This window comes from Cryptomeria japonica, chromosome 4 (assembly GCF_030272615.1).
Source record: "Cryptomeria japonica chromosome 4, Sugi_1.0, whole genome shotgun sequence".
NCBI classification, from domain to species: Eukaryota; Viridiplantae; Streptophyta; class Pinopsida; order Cupressales; family Cupressaceae; genus Cryptomeria; species Cryptomeria japonica.
In genome coordinates this window covers 656,657,806-656,680,001 of record NC_081408.1, presented here as the reverse complement: position 1 = coordinate 656,680,001, position 22,196 = coordinate 656,657,806, and the positions used below count along the sequence as shown (strand labels likewise).

At 37.2% G+C, this 22,196-nt stretch overlaps 1 protein-coding gene across 6 annotated transcripts in view; it reads left to right on the top strand.

The window, feature by feature from the left end:
* The window catches only part of LOC131053573 (double-strand break repair protein MRE11), a 103,958-nt gene that overhangs the window by 14,009 nt on the left and 67,753 nt on the right, over positions 1–22,196 (top strand). For 5 of the 6 annotated variants that reach the window (XM_057988197.2, XM_057988199.2, XM_057988196.2 and 2 more), the window contains 2 exons: positions 11,463–11,620; positions 21,346–21,436. In XM_057988197.2, the coding sequence (XP_057844180.1) occupies positions 11,463–11,620; positions 21,346–21,436 (249 nt within the window). Of the gene's footprint in view, positions 1–2,194; positions 2,270–11,462; positions 11,621–21,345; positions 21,437–22,196 lie in introns of all 6 variants that reach the window. The other variant, XM_057988200.1, reaches the window with a different exon arrangement.

Here is a 22,196-nt window from a genome sequence, read left to right as displayed (position 1 = left end):
ACTGATTTTATCATCAATCCACAGATACGTTCTAATGAGAATCTCGAGTGCAAGGGTGCTATTAGGTTTTCTCTTCTATTTTCTTTCTGCATTGTGGAAAAACTGCTTTCTAATAGAGATAAATAGTGTTGGCCTAATGTGTGGTCTGTTGGACTTGTAGTGTTCTGATGCATCCAAAACAAGTTGGTAAATTCACAATAAGGACCATTATTTGTAATTTGCAGTGCATCATCCATTCTGGTATTAATTTATTTGGAGCTTAATTTGACAGTTTTTTTTTTATTGGTAATAATGGTTTTTTTATTAATATAAAGTAAAAGCTTACAGCATGTTCTTTGAATCATTTCAAAACCAAACCCTAAATTACCCTTCCACCTTCAACACTAATTCTGCATAAATCATCCGATACACAAAAATTGCAGAGATAACCATTCTGCCAGACCCTAGCCATGACTCAACCACACTATTGCCAACCTATCCATCTGCATTACAGCTTTTTACAAGTATACACTATACAAAAACTGAATTACTTTTTCAGTGTAAACCCTAGTCATCATACTACACCCATTGTTCATAAAAGAAACACCAAACAACAGTTCTACTGCATACATTTAGACAAAAAAGCAAAATTGAACAGAAGCCATATCTTCATTCTTTTTTCACAGGTTTAATGGGGGCCATTCATCCAATAATCACTTGGAACAAATTTTGGCCGCTTGTTGCCCTTCTGCACTGCTTCATTGTCGGCCTCATCCTGCTCCTTTTCTTTCCCCTGTGGAAAGTCCTTCAAAGCTTCCCAGCCAATGTATGCCTCTGTTCGCCAATCTTCTTTGTCTGAGGTAACACTCCAGCATTCAAATGAACGGATAGGCGGAATAAGCTCCCCAACCTGTATCCAACACCTCCACTTGCCAGAAACCCGACTCCAGGTTGCGCCCTAGCCATCAAGGACTTAAAACTAAACAGCCGAGCTTAATTTGACAGTTGAGACAATTCCTTTTTTTTAACAATTAAAAAGTTGAATATTAAAAAAACTTCCACTAAGCAATTAAAAAGTTTTAAAGCCAATTCAGCTTTTGCCTTTTTCCCAGCTGCCTCTCATTATTGACACAGATCTTGAAACAACAACAGAAATAATCCCACATGGACCTCTATATCCACACCCACTCCCTTTACCTTCTTTGCAGAAGGTGCCACCGGAATCTGATAACAAGGCAAAAAGAGAAAGACATGCTGGCACTGAACAACAAATGCATACACAAAAGGTACAAGCCAAGCATTCTCCACTTGGATGTAAGATAAATACTCTCACTCGTTGCTATTTAAGAACCAACCTAGTCTTGCTTCAGGCTCCCACTCATAACTTCACACATTTGGGTAATGATTCTAGGGATGCTCAATCCCCAACCATGATGCCAACCTATCATTACAAGATCAGGTATGTGAGGTTATTATGTTTTTCGGGACTAATAAAGAATAAGTGAAACTTATAGCAAGAAACAAAAAAATAATAGGACAAACCAGTTTTTGGAAGATAGCTTTTGGGTAATCCTGACGTTAAGGCCTTGAGACGAATCATTTTGTTATAGGTTAAGTACCCTCATGTTTAATAATATTTTATTAATTTTTTGTTGGCCCTTGGATCACTAGGTTTTGGTGTGCTTGGGATGTGCTTCTTTTATTTGGGAGTATATAGTGCAATTGATGCCTAAGGGCTCCCCATTAGTTAAAAGTTTGTATTTTCTTTCTAGCTTTTTAATTCTGAATGCTTTACTTCTCTTGTTAATTTTTATGCTTATGAAACTAATGATAGAGTAACTTCACTTGGGTCCTTATGGCTTCCTTGTGGATCTTTGTTACTGGGTTCTCTTGAATCATCTCTGGTCCTTGTATAGGTTTGGTATGGGGCCTAGTACAGGCTTGGATACAATCTAGGTTTGCAAGGTCCGCCTCAGGCTTTGAAGAACTTGTAGGGAACCTAGGTGAACCTCAAATGAATAGTGGTTGTATGCGCCCCCCCCCCCAAAAAAAAGGCATTTTTTAGAATAAAGAACTCCCTCTACTCCTGATTTCTCCCTAAAGTGAGGGCTTATAACATGTTTTGCCTCATTTACAAACACAAATGAGCCAAATTGCATTTTTGCCTCCAATCTGCATTGTTGAATTTTGAAGGTTTCTACATTTTTCTTTGAAGGTCAACACTATGATTGTGAAAGACCTATACCAATAGGAGAGAAAAAGTTGCATGAGGAAGATAGATCTATCAAGGGTGAGTGAATCCTGTTTTTTTTTTTAAAGTTCTAAAAAATTGTTCTAGATATTTTAAAAATCTATTTATGCATAATATAGGGGTTTAATGCTTTTTAAAAAAAATACACAGTGTTGTAAATTTGTATTTTTTTTGCATTGTGTATTTGTACAATATAGTTGGTATTTTTAGTTTATTAGTTTGCCCCATTTGTAGATAGCTTGATGCAGCATCACCTCTTTGGCGACATACAACCATGATTGAACAACTTCTTGGTGGTGGAGATTATTGTTGGTGTTGTAATGAGTATGGGAATGGATGTAAGGGCTTGTATATTTGAGTGAAAGCTCTCTCGTGTTCTATTCTTGAGCTGAGAATAAAAGTTTGTCCAAGATTGAATAAAAAAGAGTTTCTATTTTAACACATAATGGGATTATATCAAAGACTAGGAGGGTGCTGACATGGCAAGTAGTAGAGCAAAGGAAAGAGAGGACAAAATAATGGGATGGTTGAAGAACTTGTCGAGACTATCCAACAAAGACAAGACAAATCACCCAACACCTACTGAGATTGTGGGATATATCAATCAAAGGGTATAGACAAGAAGAAGTTGAGCGAAGGCAAATCCCACAAGAGGTTATCTGCGATAATCTTAGGTAAGCAAGGAAATAGACATAATTTTTTATCATATGCCATGGTGACTCATAAGACACTTGATAATCCTTTGAGACCTATGTGGAACTTGAGTCCAAAATGCAAAGACAACAGATAAGGCAGCGCTAAGAAGACAAAAGCCAAAAAGAAGAATAGAGTAACGTAGAGCAACGTCGCATCTTCCAAAATTAATGCCCTTATGCTCGAACAAAAAACAAAATATATCAAAAAGCAGCCCCCCAAAAATGAAACAAGGCGTTCCTTGAGGATCTTAGAGCAAACAGAAAGGAGTAAATGTAATGAAGTATATAATAGTAAATATGTTGGAAATATTTGATGATAATATGCCATTTCAAGGGTGCAACCTCCTAATCCACTTCGAGGGGGATACCTCTTATAGTCTTCACAAAGAACACACTATTCAACATGATCATAATAACTAACCCATACCTCCTATTATACTATACTTATGCCAAGGATATCACCTAGGTCAATTTAGATAACAACATATAGGCCCTAGGCTGACCTAAATGACTAAATAACAGTGTTCCACGGGCGTTGGGGATGGGGGGACGGGGGGACGAGGGGGACGCGTTTCCGGGATGGGGGGACCAAGGGCCTAAATTTGGGGACGGCGGGGGGGTGGCGGGGTGGTGGTGCTCATATATCTACATATAGTACTTGAAAAACTAGTTTTGAAAAGATGTATAACAGTATAACAGTATAAGAATTAGATTTCAAATGAAACTATAGGAAATACCAAGATTACTTAGATTAGTAATACTAATTGCTAAATGCTAAATAAAATTTGACAAATGAAATTGTCAAATTGGAGATTCCTCATTTCTATCATATGAATATCGAAAAAGGAAAACGAAAATACGAATATCTGATGCCATTGCAAAGTCTATAATAATAAAGATGATTACATAATTCATCATTACAATGAGTAGCCAAATACAAATACGTGTAGCAATAGCATTACAAAAGAGACTAGAGTCAAAGACAAAATGACAAAACTCAAAATGTAGCTAATGGAGGCCTCTAATCATCTGCGAACTCCTCCTCACTAGAACTGTTGGACTCTTGAAGATCAAGGTCCCTCAAGCTCACACCAACTAGCCCTGTATTTGAAGTGGTAGGATCATCCTCATCAATCTGTGAAGGCTCCTCTGGCTCTACATCCCATCGTGCCGTTGGACTCTCCTTGTACACGAGTGTCTTGCGGTCTATGAGACGCAAAGCACTGTGTACAGCCACAAGCTTCTCTGCTCTCTTAGAGGCAAGTTTGTTCCTCTTAAGAGAGTGGATGAAGCTATATGTAGACCAGTTCCTCTCAGCAGCTGAAGAACTGGAAACCTGGGATAGCAGATGGATGGCTAGAGTGGTGGTCAAAGATTTCGGGCCATGACAAGTCCACCACAAAAGTGGGTCCTCCTGTGCCATAGTGTCTATATCCATCTTTGCCGCATCTGAATAACCTCTAAGAGTGGCAAATCTTCCCCACTCAGTGCGCATTGTGCCGGCATCTCTGGAATCAAACATCTTCTCTATGCACCTAAAGAAACCCGCCTTCACCTCATCATCCTCAATCGGTGTCATTCTACCCGGTCTAGCCTTGTACCACTTAGGATTCAAGGCAAAGGCAGCCATATGCAAAGGAGTGTTCAACTTGTCCCATCTACTCTGAATGATAGGCCGGATTTGCTCATTGTAGAATGCTAGAGAGGGGTCCTTCACTCGCACAGCATCCCTCATCTGGTCAAGCATAGAGTCAATGCACTCATACACCTCTCCAAGGTTAGGTGCATCCCCATCCCCATATCTGATCACCTGGAATACTGGAGAAATGATGGAGACAATGTATTTCGCATCAGTCCAAAACACATCACTCTTCACTATCTCCTTCACCCTTCTCCCCTGCTCCCCTGCTCTGTCTTGGCCTCAACCCACCTATTCCACTCATTAGTCATAACCATGAGTTGCAATGCCTCTTGCAACTCAATCATTCTCTCCAAGAGAATGAAATAGGATGCATATCTAGTCTCAACTGGTTTCAAGAACTCCTCCTTCGCGAAGGTCCTGAAGAGTGCATGTGAAGTGTGGTGGTTGCAGATAAACATCTGCACATATCTCGCATCGGTGACCACTCCTCTAATCCAGTCAATCTTCCCCATGTCCTTGAGTGCATTGTTCATGGCATGCACACAACATGGGGTCCACCAAATGTGTCTATAGGCTGCCTCAACGAGTCTCCCTGCTGCTCTACACACATAGGCTGCATCTGTCACTACTTGGACCACATTTTGTGGCCCAACCTCCTCAATAGCCTCCCTGAGGACTTGAAACTGGAAATCAGCATCTTTACGATGCCCTGTACAATCAACTGCTCTAAGGAAGTATGGGCCCTCTGCACATGTGACCATGACATTGATGAGTGGACGATGGCTAATGTTCGTCCACCCATCCATAACTATGCTGCACCCCAATGCCGCCCAACATGCCTTCATCTTCTCCATCAAAATATTGATCTTGGAATAGCTTTTATCCAAGATCGAGGTCCTCATTTTCGTCTCCCCTGGTGGCACATAAGATGGTCCTCCCTTGGCCACCATATCCATCATCTTCCTATAATAAGGAGACGGTGTAACATGAAATGGAATGCCATTGGCAAAGAAGAAATTGCCAATGGATTCATCTATCTCATCTCTTAGCTGCACATTAAACATATCAGCAATGGGGTTGCTCTGTGGTGTATGCAACCTACGTTTCCCAGCCTTGGCAGCAGTAGAAGTGGAAGTAGATGGAGATCCAAACATCATTCCTCCCGCCTGCGAAGCATGAGAAGTATGTGGCACTGGCACATTCTGGTTGTCGTGAAGTGATGCCCTAGCAGACAAAGTAGTAGGCATTGAAATATTTGTGTCATCTGGAACCCCCCAAAGCCTGTTAAACTCAATTCTGTACTGTATATTTTTGGGTTCCTCCAAAAACTTACAATGTTTCACGCCTTTTCCTCTCCAAAACAGAAAGTGTGCATTCACCCTGCTAATGCTACCGAACCATTCTCTGTCACAAATAATGCACTTCCACTTCCTTGTTCCCCCACTTGAATGTGATGTAGTGCCTTGTACTGATATTTGTGAAGCAAACTGTTTTAGAGGAGACTTAGGATCAAAATGACCCCTAGCATATGGTGCCAACATATGGTGCCAACAACTCTGAAGGGCAACCTGTACTAGCTGGTGCACTTGCCATAGAACTAGATTGGGCTCCAAGATCAGCCCCATGGTCACCCCCCTCATTTTCAGGTTCATATTCTGAATCATTCTCACTATGAGAATGGATTTCCATGTCATCTTCACTCGTGCCTTGGGAGCTCATTGTGAAATTGACACTGCATTTCACAAAATAAAAATAAAAATAAAATCAGCCTTGTTTAACAATATATTTTTAAATTTTTTTCCTATTCATCTCAAAATGAGATTTGATTTTGAATCTTGAGGGCAAAATGATGCCCTCAAGATTCAACATCAAATCTCATTTTGAGTCTTGAGATGAATAGGGAAAAAAAAACCAAAAATGACATAGAACAATGAAAATCAGAAAGTAAAACAAAAAAAAAACAAGAAGAAGTTGAAAAACCCTACCTTGTGCTTGAAAAATCTCTCCAAAATGTAGAAGAATCTTCTTCTTCCTCTTCTTCTTGCTTCTTCTTGCTCCTATCACGCTTGCAGTCACTTTTCTCACCCCTTCAATCAATCTTCTTCAAGCATTTCCTCCTCTTCAAGTTGCTGGAAAAAAAATCAGTTTTCCAAAATGAGAGTGAAATCCAAAATAAACATGCTTTTGTGTTGTTTTGGGGGGTAGGGTGGGGCCCACGTCCAATTAGGGTTACCCCTTAACCCCCCCCAAAAGGCACATGTTTTAAAAAAACTTAAAAAAATCAAAAAATTGTCTTTTTTCGCGTGGGAACGCGGGAGACGCCTGGGCGTCTCCCAACGTCTCCTTGGGAGACGCGGGGACCTCTCCACGTCCCGGCGGCGTTTGGGTGGCGGTGGCGGGACGGCGGGGGACGTTGCGTCCCCGTCCCCCTATCCCCGAGACGTCTCTGACGGGGGGACGCGCCCAAAAAGGTGGGGGACGCGTCCCCGTGGAACACTGCTAAATAACAATGTAATAATGATAACATGACTCAATTAAGAGTTAAAGTAGCCACAAGTCGACTACTTATAACCCAATACACACTATATGGTTAGGGGCATAACATTCCACCCCTCTTTACAAAAGCATTGTCCTCAATACTAATCTTTTTTCTTTTTCTTCTTTATCTCCTTTTTTTGCTTTTGCTTGTTCTTCTTGTTCTTGCTCTTGCTCATTTTTTTGCTCTTCTTTCTTGTTCTTTCTTTTGTTCTTATTCTTCGACCTTTTGTTCTTGTTCTTTTACTACTTGCTTCTTGTTTTTGTTCGTTTTCTTTATCTTCTTCTTTTGCTACATCTTGTTGTGAAGAAGTTCTAGAAAAATAACTTTGCAATAAGTCACACAAATGAAATCAAAATAATTTGAAATTTGTATTGTAAGTTATCAGGGTCTAGGTTGCAATTACCCAAAAATATCTATAAGAAATTACCTGATTTTTAGTCTTGACAACAAATTATTGTAAAACCCTAATTTTGCAATAAATCGCTTATTTTTGCTCCAATTCCTCCAAAATTAAATTGTATATGCTTCAATTAATTCATGAGAAACCATTTAATAATCAAGAAGAAAATTCTCTAGATCTTAAGAGGTATAGTCTTCCCATAAATATTTTTCTAAAAACCTAATTGGGTAATAAATCCCTCAATACTGCTTCAATTCCTTTGAAATTTGGACTGCATATGCTTCAATTTGTCTTTCAAAAACCCTTTGAAAATCAAACCAAAATTTGAGAGATATCTACTTCCCAAATTACCTCCAAAATAGAAAAAATACCTTGCCTTTATAGTGCCAACAACACGCTTTGATACTTTTTGTTATGAAATGACTTGTAGAAGACAAGAATATAATAGTAATTATGGTGCAAATACTTGGTAATAATATGCACTTTGAGGGGGCTACCTCCTAATCGGCTTGAAGGGTGATACCTCCAATAGTCTTCGCCAAGAACACAATACTCGACATGATGATAATAACCAACCCATACCTCCCATATATACCATACTTATGCCAAGGACATCATCCAAGCCAACTTAGATAACAACATATAGGCTCTAGGCTGACCTAAATAACTAAATAATAGTATAATAATGATAATATGGCTTAATTAAGAGTTGAGGTAGCCACAATTTGATTAATCATAACCCAATACACACTATAGGGTTAGGGGTATAGCAGAAAATTATGAGAAACACTTAGGAAAATACTATTGTATGATTCCCAAATTGGAGTCCTTGAGAATGTAGTTAGAGCATAAGTAAAGGTCAGAGTGCAAGCCAGAGATGGAACTTCAAGCTAGAAAATAAAATCATTTCCTCCACAAGAAATCATAGGAGTAAGGAGTGGCAAGAGATAGCAAGACACTTACTCGATGAAGTGTGGATCAATGTCTCTGAGCAAGTAGATAAACTAGCAAATGAAAAAGTAATGGGGAATGGGACCTAGAGATTCGGTACTTGAGAATAGCATTAGAGGCAAATATTGCACCATTACTACAAGGTAGTTCCCCAAATTGCAGATGGAACCACAATTGCATGAGTCACCTAGCTTGACTCAACATCAATAGAGTGATGAGGAGATTACTAGACAACTCTCTAAACCTGATCCAGGTGATCCTTTGGGGACTATAAATGAAACATCTAGGACTTGGAGCCGATGACATACATCATGAGCAATGTGGCGGATATGGCTTGCAAATTGGACAATACTAATTCTCCCTTGGTCTTATAGGAAGCTCAACGGATTTAGTGCTTTATTGAGTGAGGGTGCCATGAAGAGTTTAGCAAATTATTTTTCTCTCAGGGTTGACCCACGATTGAGACATCCGAGATAACACAATCTTGGCATCTTACATCGATAGCCCCTTCCTTTGGAGGCTTTGATGACCAAGTATTGGGAGCCCTATACTCCATTGAGTCTAAATTTTACTCCTTATATCTCCTTCTATAGAGAGAAATAGGTACTCGCCAGAGCATCGAAGCTTGCATTGAGGAGTCCACGTGCATTTCTCAAAAGCTAAGACAAGAGTTGGATGATCAAAGTTAGATGTGTCAGGCTTAGTGGCCCTAACAAATACTCCTTACCGAGTTCTAGAAATTAGAAATTAAATGGGGTAGACAAGGAAACGATCATTGCTCAAAAAGATAGAGACACACAAATAGTTGATAAGGATAGGCAAATTGCAGAATTGAGACACTTTAGACCCTTGGTCCTACATTCAAAAGATTTGGCCATACTAAAGTGTTCATATTTGCCTATTGAAGCTGAATGGATCACACTTTTTAAAACCTTTTGAAGACTTCTGCAGTAGCAATTTGACACTTATCTTTCTTAGGTTTGCACCTTGCGTATCCATTGTCCATTCTTTTTCTTCTCTTAATGTTGGGATTTTGGCAACCATATCTCATCAAGAGATATGGGGATGAATGGATCACACTTTCTAAATCCTTTTGAAGACTTCTGCAGTAGCAATTTGACACTTATCTTTCTTAGGTTTACACCTTGCGTATCCGTTGTCCATTCTTTTTCTTCTCTTAATGTTGGGATTTTGGCAACCATATCTCATCAAGAGATATGGGGACATATCTAAATTAAGTGCAAAAATTTGATGATGAGATAGGAAGATGGCCAAAAAGGGAAAATGAGCTCCATGACTCCAGCAACCTCAACATCTTGCATGTGGCATAAGATTGTGCTTAGAAGGAGGCCACAACCTCAAAAACAAGGTGTTGTTGTACCTCCATTGATTCTTTAATTGAAAATTAGAACTTTATATTACTTGATACTTGCCATGGTTTTAGTTTGCCCAAATAGTTTCCTTTTCTATCTCCATTTTTATGTTTATCGGGATCTTGACCAAGAAATGGCTGTTACTTCTACAAATATGGGGAAGAACTAGACCATATAACAAATCTAGTTACATTACTTGCAGAAGTTCAGAAGGTAGGGCACATTGGTATTCTTTCAAAATTCCTTTATTCTTACAAAACATTTCAAATGTGCCATACAACTTGTTAATTACTGCAAATTTTCATTTGCATGGGTCTTTGGTGATGCTATTGGATAGGGGAAGTCTTTGAAAAACCAAAAATTGGTCCCCATGGAAAATGTAATGGAAAACCTATTAAGAAATTTAGTATAACAAATTTTTGATTACAAATTTTCATTTGGTCAAAAGATTTGAGATCGTTGTTTAAGTGTTGGATTCTCATTGTGGAAACCCTCATTGTGGAAACCCAAATTAAAATCCCTAAAGTTGCATCTAGGATGTGAAATTTTAAGTGTCGACTCTTCATCTAACACTATTTAGCTTCTAGTAAGAATTTGTAAGTTATTTAAATGTTCAACAGATTTCTAGTTATCTAAATGGAAAGCCTATTAAGAAATTCAGTGAACAAGATTTTGATTATAAATTTTCATTTGGTCAAATGATTTGTGATTTGTGGTTTTCAAGTGTTGGATTCTCATTTTGTGGAGATCCAAGTTCAAATCCCCAAAGTCGCATTAGGATGTGGAATTTTAAGTACAACTCTTCATCTTCCACTATTTAGCTTCTAGTAAGAATTTCTAAGTTGTTATCTAAATGTTAATGTTCTTAAGTATTGTATTCCTTGGAAGGAATTAAGTATTAATGGCAGTATATATTTATATATATCAGAAATATTAAAATAAAATTCTTCATTTGAATTCACCTTGAGGGACTGGTTAACTTTGACTTGTTTTCAACCTGAGGGGTTTGACTTATGAGTAATTGCAAGTACAAAAGAAGTCATATGACTTTGCTATCATCTACAAAGCTGTTTTTGTTTGCCAATGTGATTTTATATAAAACTGAAAAGATATTTGGTTGAATTAATAGCATTTTCTAAATGCCATGGATTTTCTAATAATCACTGTCCATGACAAATGCTTTGAGGTGCTTGTGTGCCTTGTGTGTCCCTTGTCTTGTGATTATTACCAACAGACAACAAGTTAGTCCATAAAGTAATGACTACTCATAGTCTTATCGAAACTGTGTATTGTAGAGATGAATTAAATATAAATGGGTCAAAGTCCCACCAGGATAAAAAATCTAATTGAAACTGACCATGAGAGCTCTAATTACTTAATACTATCATCTGTATCGTTGATGGTAGTTTATGGGAGTATTGTTTCAATCTGAAATTGGTATATTAGGTCAAATTGATAATCGTATTAGTGAAAATCGTTCATCTGCACAGTGGGATATTATGAATAATTTGTGCTTCTAAATCCAACTTTATTTAATATCTCACTATCTACCAAATATTTTGTTTCTTCGTATTGATTTTCTACCCTACCAATTCTAAATCTAATGTCTTATTTTTCCAATCCTAATGACAGGTAGATTTTGTGCTTCTTGGTGGTGATCTTTTCCATGAAAACAAGCCATCAAGGACAACTCTAATAAAAACAATAGAAATTTTGCGGCGTTACTGCCTCAATGATCGGCCAGTACAGTTTCAAGTTGTCAGTGATCAAACTATAAATTTTGCAAATGTGTAAGATATTCTCTTTGGTCTTTGTTGCCTTGTTTAACATTTAAGACAGATATTCCTAGATGAACTCTAAAGATATTCTCTTTGGTCATTGCAACTTTGTTCAAGTGACAAGATAACCATTGTTAGATAACATTCAAAAACTGAAATATATAAGAGATTGAACAGACAGAATGACAATGCATAATGTTCTAAGGAAACTTATGAGGCTACGAACAAGTTATTTTGTGAGTTTGTTATTAGAGGCTTTTCTGAAGTGCATTGAGAGAATATCTTTCTGTCTGATAATTTCTGTTGAAATTTGCATGTAGCTACAAAGCATGAATGAGTGGATGAAATAGGTTGACTTACCCAACAAAAGATTCAAGCCCACCCAACCTCCTCTTGAAATGAGTGGATGAGCCATTCAAATGTTTTTGTACTATCTATGGATCGCCTACTGTCATTAAATAAACAAAATTTTGAAGGAATTTATTCACTTTTTTGAAATCATGACATGATACAGTGGATTCATCCTTAAAGTTATATAGATAATAGCTAGATGCATGTATAGTATGGTTAATTTTGTGTCAATCCTGGATATTGTATATATTATATGACTACCAAGTCTCACGCTTTCTTGAGGAATACGACCCTCACAGGTCTATATGGTCTCAGCTATTATAATTTGGAGATTAACTGTTGTAGGTTTATCCCATCATTATGCATATATTTATTTAATGTTTTGTGCATAGTTACTTTTTCATAATCTAAGATAAGCTAATTTTTCATAATCTATGGTATCTTTATCCTAGCACTTTATTTTATATTTTAAGTTATATTGAATATAGTCTGTGAGTCCATTTGGCCTACTTTCGGTCATTTATGGACATATACATAATTTCTTTCTTTCTTTCTCAAGGGCAACATTCTGGTGCAACTTTTCTAAATTTATTATTTTGCTGATCAATTTTTCCTAAATTTATTAGTTTGTCTTTATCTTCTTTCAATATGATGCTTTAAATCTGTTAAACAAGTTAATAAATTCAGGTTTCAAATTATAGAAGTCATGAAGTGGAACGTGGTTTGAGACAGACTTGAAAGTTTATATAAATCCATGCCAATAAAGACATGGCATTTTTCTCCAAATTTGGCTTTGGGGTGTTTATGTGTCTTGATTTAAATCAAGGATCCCTGTCAAGTCATTAAATATATGAAGTTTTCGTTTTTCTCTTCAAGTATATCACTAGATTGAAGAATCCATGATTGAAATTTTCATTTTTCATTTGTTGAATGGAATCTCTTATTCGGCCATTGTAAAATGCTACCTGTATGGGCATATAAGGATGTGAAGGGAGTATTTTTTGTGATAAACTATGTCACAGGAAAGTCTCAGGGGGGCCTTATTAGTTATTCCCCATTCTGCAATTCAAAACACCCCAGAAACTTGCTGGAAACATCTGAAAGGTCAACTTCTGATTTTCCATGTTTTTTCATGTATCCGTGGTGTTTTATACATATTTTAGTTCAGACTTGATTTTTGTGGTGATGAAATCCACATGATATCCTTTAATAGAGAAAGATTATATCTAAAAAATACTAAAAGTGTAAAAAAGGTAATAAATTCAAAATGAAGTAGGTGGGGATCAAAGAAGGAATGAAGCACTTAAGAAAGAAGTTAATTGTATTAATCTTTGCGAATAATTAAAAAAGGTCAATAGGACTTAACAATAGATTTGGTAACAATATCAGCCAACAATGAACAATTAAAATCTTAAAAACCCTATAAAGAGTAAATGCTCGAAGTGCACCAAGAAAGCATTCTAACTAACTTGGGGCTGATCTAAAAATGGGTTAAATCTAAACATGCTAGAAATGACAACATGTGTGTCATCTCCACAAGTCATCTCATACCCTTTAATCGTCATTGATTTACTAGAGTGTATCAAGAAGTAATATAGTATAAATCAACTCCCACATATGAATCAGTATAGTCATATGATGAGCAAACCACAACTATCAATATTTCTGAGGAGTACAAGCAACATAATGAAAGATATAGGACATGCTAGATTTATCTCAAAATCCAAATAAAAGATCATAAGATCACACACAAATGTTTATACCCAATAACATGAACCATCTAACAAGATCATAAAACATCATGAAAGCATAAAGTGATTATAGTTGAAGGAGGGGCCTCACAATGTGAGAGGAAGACCTTATTGTGAAAGAAGATAAGTTGATGGAGACGTAGGCTATAGGCAAAGGTTTGTCTTGTTGGTGTAATATTTAATTCAATTTGGCTGTGTAATATCCTAAGTGTTATATTGCACCTTTTTAACGAGTTTATTCAGGATAATGTGAAAATTTAATTATTTTCTCCTAGGTAGTTAATAGTGACATGTGTACACCTCGACTTGAGGTACATGAGTGCCATTTCATCAACCCTTGATTGACGGTAGTTAGGCACTGTCTTTTTTTTTTTAAGGCCACCTTTGTCTTATTTAGATTGATTTGACTCACCTCTTTGATTGATAGTGCTTGAGAGCTAACTCATGCCTTTTGGACTTGTCATCTCCTTGATTCATGCATCCTCTTCCAGCTCTTAATTAATTCGTGCTGTTGTGAGCTTTCTTAATGCTTTTTTTGCTTTGTGAGCATTAGCATTTCTCTTTCAACAATCTAACATTGTAGTGCTAATTTGATTTCATAGTTATTTGTATTTAAAATTTAATAGTTTCTATTTCGTTGGCTTAGATTTTGGGTTATGGTTTGTTTTGCACATTCTAACATAGTATTAGAGCTTTGGTGCTAGGGTTGTGTTGATGCATGTTTTGTGACACCCTCCAACATAGAATAAAATACCAAGTATTCTATCCTCTCTTGAACAAGGAAACCTTAAATGCTAAACAATGTGATCAAATAAGGCTACCCCAAGGTTTACAAATGTTATATCTAGACAATGCAATGGATAGACGTAGTGTATGATTTGATTTTACTGTTTACAAAAAGGGACTTACACTTTTCACTTCTACAAAGCAATTGGAACTTGAATACTAAAATGATTCAAACTTCAAATAAAAGACAAAAGGGACAAGGGTTAGAGAATCTAATCTGAGAACCTAAGGACAATGAAGATAATAGATAGTGCTTTAATAGACGAATTCCTTATGGAACTACTTTCAACCCCCAAAAATAACACTTTTTTTTTTTAAATTTAATTTTTTCATGCCTTTTTACGTTTGGGCGATAGGAGACATTTGGATGTCTCCCCGCCCCTCGAGAAACGCCTAGGCATCTCCCAAGGAGATGTGGAGACGCCGAGATGTCTCCCAAAGAGACTTGGGGGTGTCTCGACGTCTCCTTGGGAGACGTTTCCCCATCTCTGATGGAGCATCTGTGGCGAGACGGCGAGAGACATCATGTCCCCGTTTCCCTGTCTCGGAAACGTCCCCGTCTCAAAAACACAGCTCAAAAGGGGGGGGAATACGTTTCCGTGGAACGCTGTATCAAAACAAAAAGAGAGACGGAAAGGATATCTTCTCCTATATGCAGATTCCATTCCTTAGTCATTGTATGAGGAAAATGCATGATCCTCCAGACCAGCAACTTAGTAGGCCATGGATTCAGAGAAATCACCTATAGAACAATTTCTTTCTTTATTGTCACATCAATCATCGAGGGGCAGCCTCACACTTTCCTTACATGAATTACTATCTCATCTAGAAAGCAGGCAAGAATAGGGGCAGGGGACATCCTAGTTCCTCTACTCTTTGTGTGAGGCAAAAGCTTGGTTCCAATACTTACAAATCCACTCCCACATCATAGATACAGAAAGGGGATGTGGTGATCAATTCATCAACATTCATCCCCCCTCCAATTTAATTATTCTTGTGAGATTTTGCCAAGATCAAGAGGCAATGGAAAGCAAAAATAAGAGAGAAACAAAATAGATGATAGAAATAAACTGTATTCTATCAAGATGAAAATACTAATCCACTGGATCATCAATCAATTGTTACAATGAATATGAGCCTGCTTATATAGGCAAGGCTATATGGATATGTGAGCACACAAACATGACACGTGGCTCAATAAGAAACAAGGGTAGGTAGGAAATAGGTGTGGGTAGGTAGGAGAAATAATATAATAGTCCACATGAGGTGGATCACCCACTGAATGTGGAGTGTAACAAGAAGATCACACCATAAAAGGTGGAAATTCTCCTACACACACTATCCCAATGTGGTACAAACACCCAAGTGTCTCATACCCAAACTACTATGAAATGCATGTACCTAAGTAAACTTAAGTAAGGTGTAATAATATCCAAGATGAATAATTATTTACACCAACACCCCCCCTTAAGTGCAACTTAGGGGAATGCACTTTAAGTCTACAATGCAACTAAGCAATGCAAGATGGGTCCCGACTACGAGGCCATGTTAGGTACCCATCTACAAATGCAAATGCATGAAAACCAATGCAAGTAAATCTCTCACAAAGCGGGGAAAGAGAGAAAAACCCAATGGGAAAAAACCCTCCCCCAAAAGAGAGATGAAAACTAGATACAAAGAACTCTCATAGAAGTATGTGAAGGACAAAACCCCATGTGAGGAAAAAGTCCCCCCATATGAGAGAAGAAGAAGAGAGACTAGGAAGCCCCCCCTCAATCTTGAATCTGCACCAATGATAGAAGCTCGAAGATGAATGAAGAAACTGCTCCATGAACGTCGAACAACATTCCTCCCCTTAGGAAGAAACAAAACCAAAGATGTATCCATGAAGTCTCCCCAACCATGAAGGGAAGATGAAACAAAAATACTCATGATGAAAGGAATCTCTGAAAACTGCTCAAGTGTCCCCATGTCGATGCTGAAAGGTACCCCCTCCAAAGGTGGTAAACTGTGCCACACTTCTGAAAAAGGCACTCCAAGATCTAGTGGAGATGGATGTAGAACATGTCCCAAAGACTCACATGTCTCCTCAAAAGATAAAGAGACCTCCTCCAAGTGTTGTACAAAAGTATCCACAATCATGTCAACCTCTAAAGATTGATCATGTAGAGAATGCACAAGAGGGTCAGAGTGATCCCTCGCAACAATCAAAGAAGGATCATTTTCATCAAAGAGAAGATGAATGTCATCAATGATGTCTCCCAAACCTGCAATGTAGGATTCCACAAACAAACCTGCAATGTCTGTCAAGTAATCATCCCATGAATCTGAAGTTGGAAGACAATGAATATCCTGTTGCACTGAATCACATGAAGGAAAAACTGTCGCACTATCTGCATCATCAGGTGCAATAGGTGATGTGATATCAAGAGAAGGAGATGAAATGCAAGGCTCAAGAACGAGGTCACATGTGAGAATCCCTAAGTTCAAATGCCCAAAGTTCTCCTCAAAATCTGAATCATCAACATAGGAAGAATCAACCTCATCAATAGGACCAAAATGTGAAAAAGAGTACAACCGAGATGCATGATCAACCACCCCAGTCGCAATGATAGCTCCACTCTCCAAGTCTCTAATGATAACTGAATCAGGTGTGAACTCCACAGTTTTCCTAGTTGCTCCATGTGTGATTTGATAGATGGAAAGAAGATTATTTGTCAAGTGGGGTACACACAACACATCATTGAAGGAATTATCCCCAATGGCAATAGATCCTTTCCCAATCACATCCATGTATGTATGATTGCCCATCAAAATCTGCGGCATGTGGCAAGGCTCAAATGTAGAAAACATAGACTGCGAAGATGCCATATGATGAGAAGACCCTGAATCTAGAAGCCATCTCCCTGAATCATGACTTGTAGTAGCACAATGAGCTTGTCCCTTTCCTTTATCTGTCCCAAAAGAGTGATCATTTCCTTTATCCTTGGAAGAAGAAGCCGATGTAGACATTCTAGAAGGTAGGTAGATTCTATTCTTCTCAAGAAGATTCTTCAACTCATCAATATCTTTCTTATAACAATGATGTTCATCATGTCCTGACTTCTTGCAATATCCACAAAAAAGGTTGTCCTTATATGATTTCCTCTTAGGTGAGAATGGTGAATCACCTTGTTGTGGAGAGGAAGATTGTGCTCCATCTTGTTGTGGTTTAGACTTAGGTTGCTTTTGATTCTTGCCTTTTCCTTGATTACTTTGATTCCCTTTGTTAGCCACCAAAGCTTGTGACTTTGAAGATTTGAGAATCCCCATCATGGTCAACTTAGATTGCTCAAGTATCAACATCTCCGTGAATGAATCAAATGAGGGAGAAGTGTATGAGGAACCTTGAGCTAACCTATGGGTGTGAAAGCTAGATAGAAAGGCTGCATACTCTGAAGGAAGCTTGTCCAACAAGTTATAAACCAATTGAGCATCCTTTTTGTCAATTCCACAATCCTTTAGCTTTGCTCTTAACTCAGTTGCTTTTGTGACATAATCTTGGATTGTATCAAAATCCTTGGGATCCAATGTTGTAAGTTCACTATCAAGCTTGTAGCCCTCAATCTCATCAACTTGACCATACAATTTCTTAAAAATATCCCAAGCCTCTTCAATTGTTGTACACTTATCAATGTGAAAAATGAGGTCATTTGATACATACTTTCTAAGAGTTCCAAGTGCCACAACATTCTTAGTAAGCCATTCAATTTGAGCATTAGGATTAGCCTTAGGATCAGGTGGTGCTGTAATAGTTTCATTTACATAATGAATGAGTCATTTTTCCATTAGTTTACTCCATGCCTTAATTTTCCATGATGCATAATTATGAGGAGTTAAAAGTGGAAATTTAGGAGAACCCATAGCACCAAAATGAAAAAACACAAGATAGAGAGAGACACAATCACACAAGACACCCCCCCAAAATACTCAATCAAGAAATCCCCCCAAAATAGTGATTTTGGCACTTTATACTTAATGCGTATACAATGGGCCACTTGCAAAACAAGACAAAGTGGACTTTTGATTTCAATTTACAACTTCTCAAAATGAGATCTAAGAGACTTCAACAAATACTGCTAGTGATCTAAACTGAGATCCAAGCAAAATGCAAGTACCAAATATGCAAAAAATGGCCAAATACTGAAAGTACAATTTCTACTTAAAATCACTGCAAATAGATGGTAGATTATGAAAGTAGATGAAAAAATATGCACTTTCAAAAAAAATGGCACTTGAAAATGAGTCCATATGAGCCCAAACGAAGCCTCCAAAGTTGTAAAAATTGGGATTTCATGATTTCTGAAAAACTTGTATCCAAAAATCAGAAAACTCTTGGACCACTATACATAACACGAAATTCTACCCCAAAACAAAAAAAATTGCTCGAAAAAACGAGTCTGGATGAATGAGATATCGCTATTTGAAAAATGCCTGCAAAATTATAATTTCTGGAAAATTTCTGCCGCAGCGTCAAATTTCAAATGCCTCTAGATTTGGCCTCTGAAGTCCGATTTGGATGAAACAAAAAGCAAAAATGACTTTCTTAGACCTCCTCAATCCAATGGTAACCTCAGATTTGAACAATCAAGCTTCAATAATAACCTGCAATAGAAAACTCCAAAATACACAACCCCAAATAGCATCAAATTTCTCTCAATTAGCAAACCAATGACACTCTAATGGGTATGATACCATGTGAGATTTTGCCAAGATCAAGAGGCAATGGAAAGCAAAAATAAGAGAGAAACATAGATGATAGAAATAAACTGTATTCTATCAAGATGAAAATACTAATCAACTGGATCATCAATCGATCGTTACAATGAATATGAGCCTGCTTATATAGGCAAGGCTATACGGATATGTGAGCACACAAACATGACATGTGGCTCAATAAGAAACAAGGGTAGGTAGGAAATGGGTGTGGGTAGGTAGGAGAAATAATATAATAGTCCACATGAGGTGGATCGCCCATTGAATGTGGAGTGTAACAACAAGATCACACCATAAAAGGTGGAAATTCTCCTACACACACTATTCCAATGTGCCACAAACACCCAAGTGTCTCATACCCAAACTACTATGAAATGCATGTACCTAAGTAAACTTAAGTAAGGTGTAATAATATCCAAGATGAATAATTATTTACACCAACAATTCTCAATTCCCCTTTTATTTCCTACCCTCTCTTCCCTCTTTTTATTTAAATAAAGACCCTTACATGACTCAACAAATTGTAGAATGTCGTTTCCTTGTTACAACACAACTCAAGTTTTTTGTAGAAAAAGAAAAATGAATTTTTCTCTTTGATTTATTCTCACTCCATTCCCTTGGCAACAGATAGACTATAGACATCCTATCAAATTGCACCTAGTTGCCATTTCTGAAAAATAAACTATATCTAAAGTTTGAAAGATATCAAACTACTTTTATATTGTGCTCAAAAAGAAGTTTTCATACATCCATGAGCTATAATTTTATTTAGGTGTTTTCTTCTTTTGGGGGCTGTAAAATTGTGTAGGTGAGATCCCATCAGCAATAAAAGAAATAAATATCTCCCCGCTCAAGATAATCCCAAATGCTGGCTAACATTTTCTAGTCTTTCCAAAACAATAAAAGCAAGGTTGCATGGGTACTCGTACCCAGCCACTGGGTACTCGTACCGGAGACTCGGACGCGTCTCCCGCACTGGAAACTTCGTTGGAAACGTCTCCATAGAGAGGAGACTTCTCGCTAATGTATCTGCACGTCTCCCACCGTCTCCAAGCCAAACAAAAGAAAAGGAAACCTTAAAATGTTAAAAACAACAAAACACAGGCAACAAAAAAATCAAAATGTAGTACAAATGGAAAAAAAACAATGCTCAAAACAAACATAGGCCACAGGGATTTCTTAAAACGTTGCAACAACCATTACTAAATTATTATATTATATTTAATGTTCAATGTCATTATATTTTCAGAATTTCTATAAATTATTAAATTATATTTAAAAAAAATTGGCGTCTCCAAGTATCCACGTCTCCTATTTTGAAAAAATAGCCGTACCAGTACCAGCACCAGTCTCCAAAGTCTCCAAGTACCCCCATACCCATGCAACCTTGAATAAAAGTGATTATGACTTACTCCATTTTCTTGTGGATTGTAACACCATCATTTGATTCTCCATTGTTCTCTCAGTCTAATTACTGGTTGAGAGGATGCAACGTTCTGGAGTTATTTTTTTGTGCTTCTGGGGATATAGTAAGGGCCAATCTTGCAGCAATCTCCTTATTCTCTGAAAAATGGCTTGTTTTCCATTGAGTATCAGATGTGTATGGTAACTGGTTTTAAAACTCCTGTACTAGACAGTCATTTCAATATTGTTGCAACCCTCATGGAATAAGGACATATTTTCTCACTTTGAAGTGTGTCTAAGACTCTAAATACATATACATAGAAGAAATACTTCACATTTGTTTCCTACTTAGCTTGCATTTACTATGGAATTTTACAAATATTAATAATGGTAAACTCAGGTAAAGCTATGTCATTGAGATTTGAAAGGATTTTGATGCATATATACTTACTATGTAGATTGTAGAGAGCTTGATTTGTTACAGATTACATAACTTTTTTAGTGTAGACTATTTCAAAATAGATTTTTGTACAACACGTCTCATTTTCTTTTCCTTTTGAGTCTAATTCCATTTGGAGTGAGTCTCAAATAATCAGAAATGCATTATTCCATGCGTTTTATTTGAACTTCTTGTCAAGGTTTGAAACATTTTCTGAATCTTACACAAAATAAATGATGGTTCTGGTGCAGATTTGGACATGTTAATTATGAGGATCCTAATTTCAATGTTGGATTGCCAGTATTCACTATCCATGGAAATCATGATGATCCAGCAGGAGTGGTATGTCAATCCTTTATAATACCTAGTCTGACAACTATTTGAATTTTGCCATTCGGGTTAAGAATCTCACATTCAAAACTTTGTATTGCTTTAGGATTTTAATTCTTATATCAAACTTCTCATGACTTAAGAAACTACTTGCCTTCAAGGTTTTCTGTAGCTCTCGAAAGTGTACCGTGGGAATTAAACCATTTAAAAACATTTCTTGCCCCAATGTGTGACTTGTGTACAAGGCAATTTCCCTTGTTTAGGGGATTTGGCTTGTGTAGATCTTTGACAAATGGGAAAAATGCACAAATCAGTATGTAAAAGCTTTGATTAATCCCCTAACAGACTTGTTTATGATTACAAAGTTTGTGAACAATGCATTTTTACATAATTTTATCATAAAACAAAAATTTATTGGATGCTATTTATCACTGATGTAAAGCTGAATTTGGTTTAGACTGCTGACTATTGATTTTATCCCTTGTTGAGATATTTTACTAATAAATGTAGGAATCCTCACATTTGAGTTGAAAGCCAAAAGAGGAGCAATCTGGTAAAACAAACAAAAGGGTTAAAGCCATGAAAGAATGTAAACTACCAATAGTGGTCACAAGAAATCTGGAAGTTGTAGAAAGGAACCTGAAAATTAAAAAAGGAATGATATATTTAGAGAATGGGCACAATCCTGCAGTTGACAACCTGTATTTGCCCATCTCTATGTTGATGGATTGTTGTGGATTTTGAATTTTTTTTGTTCATCATGGAACAAAAT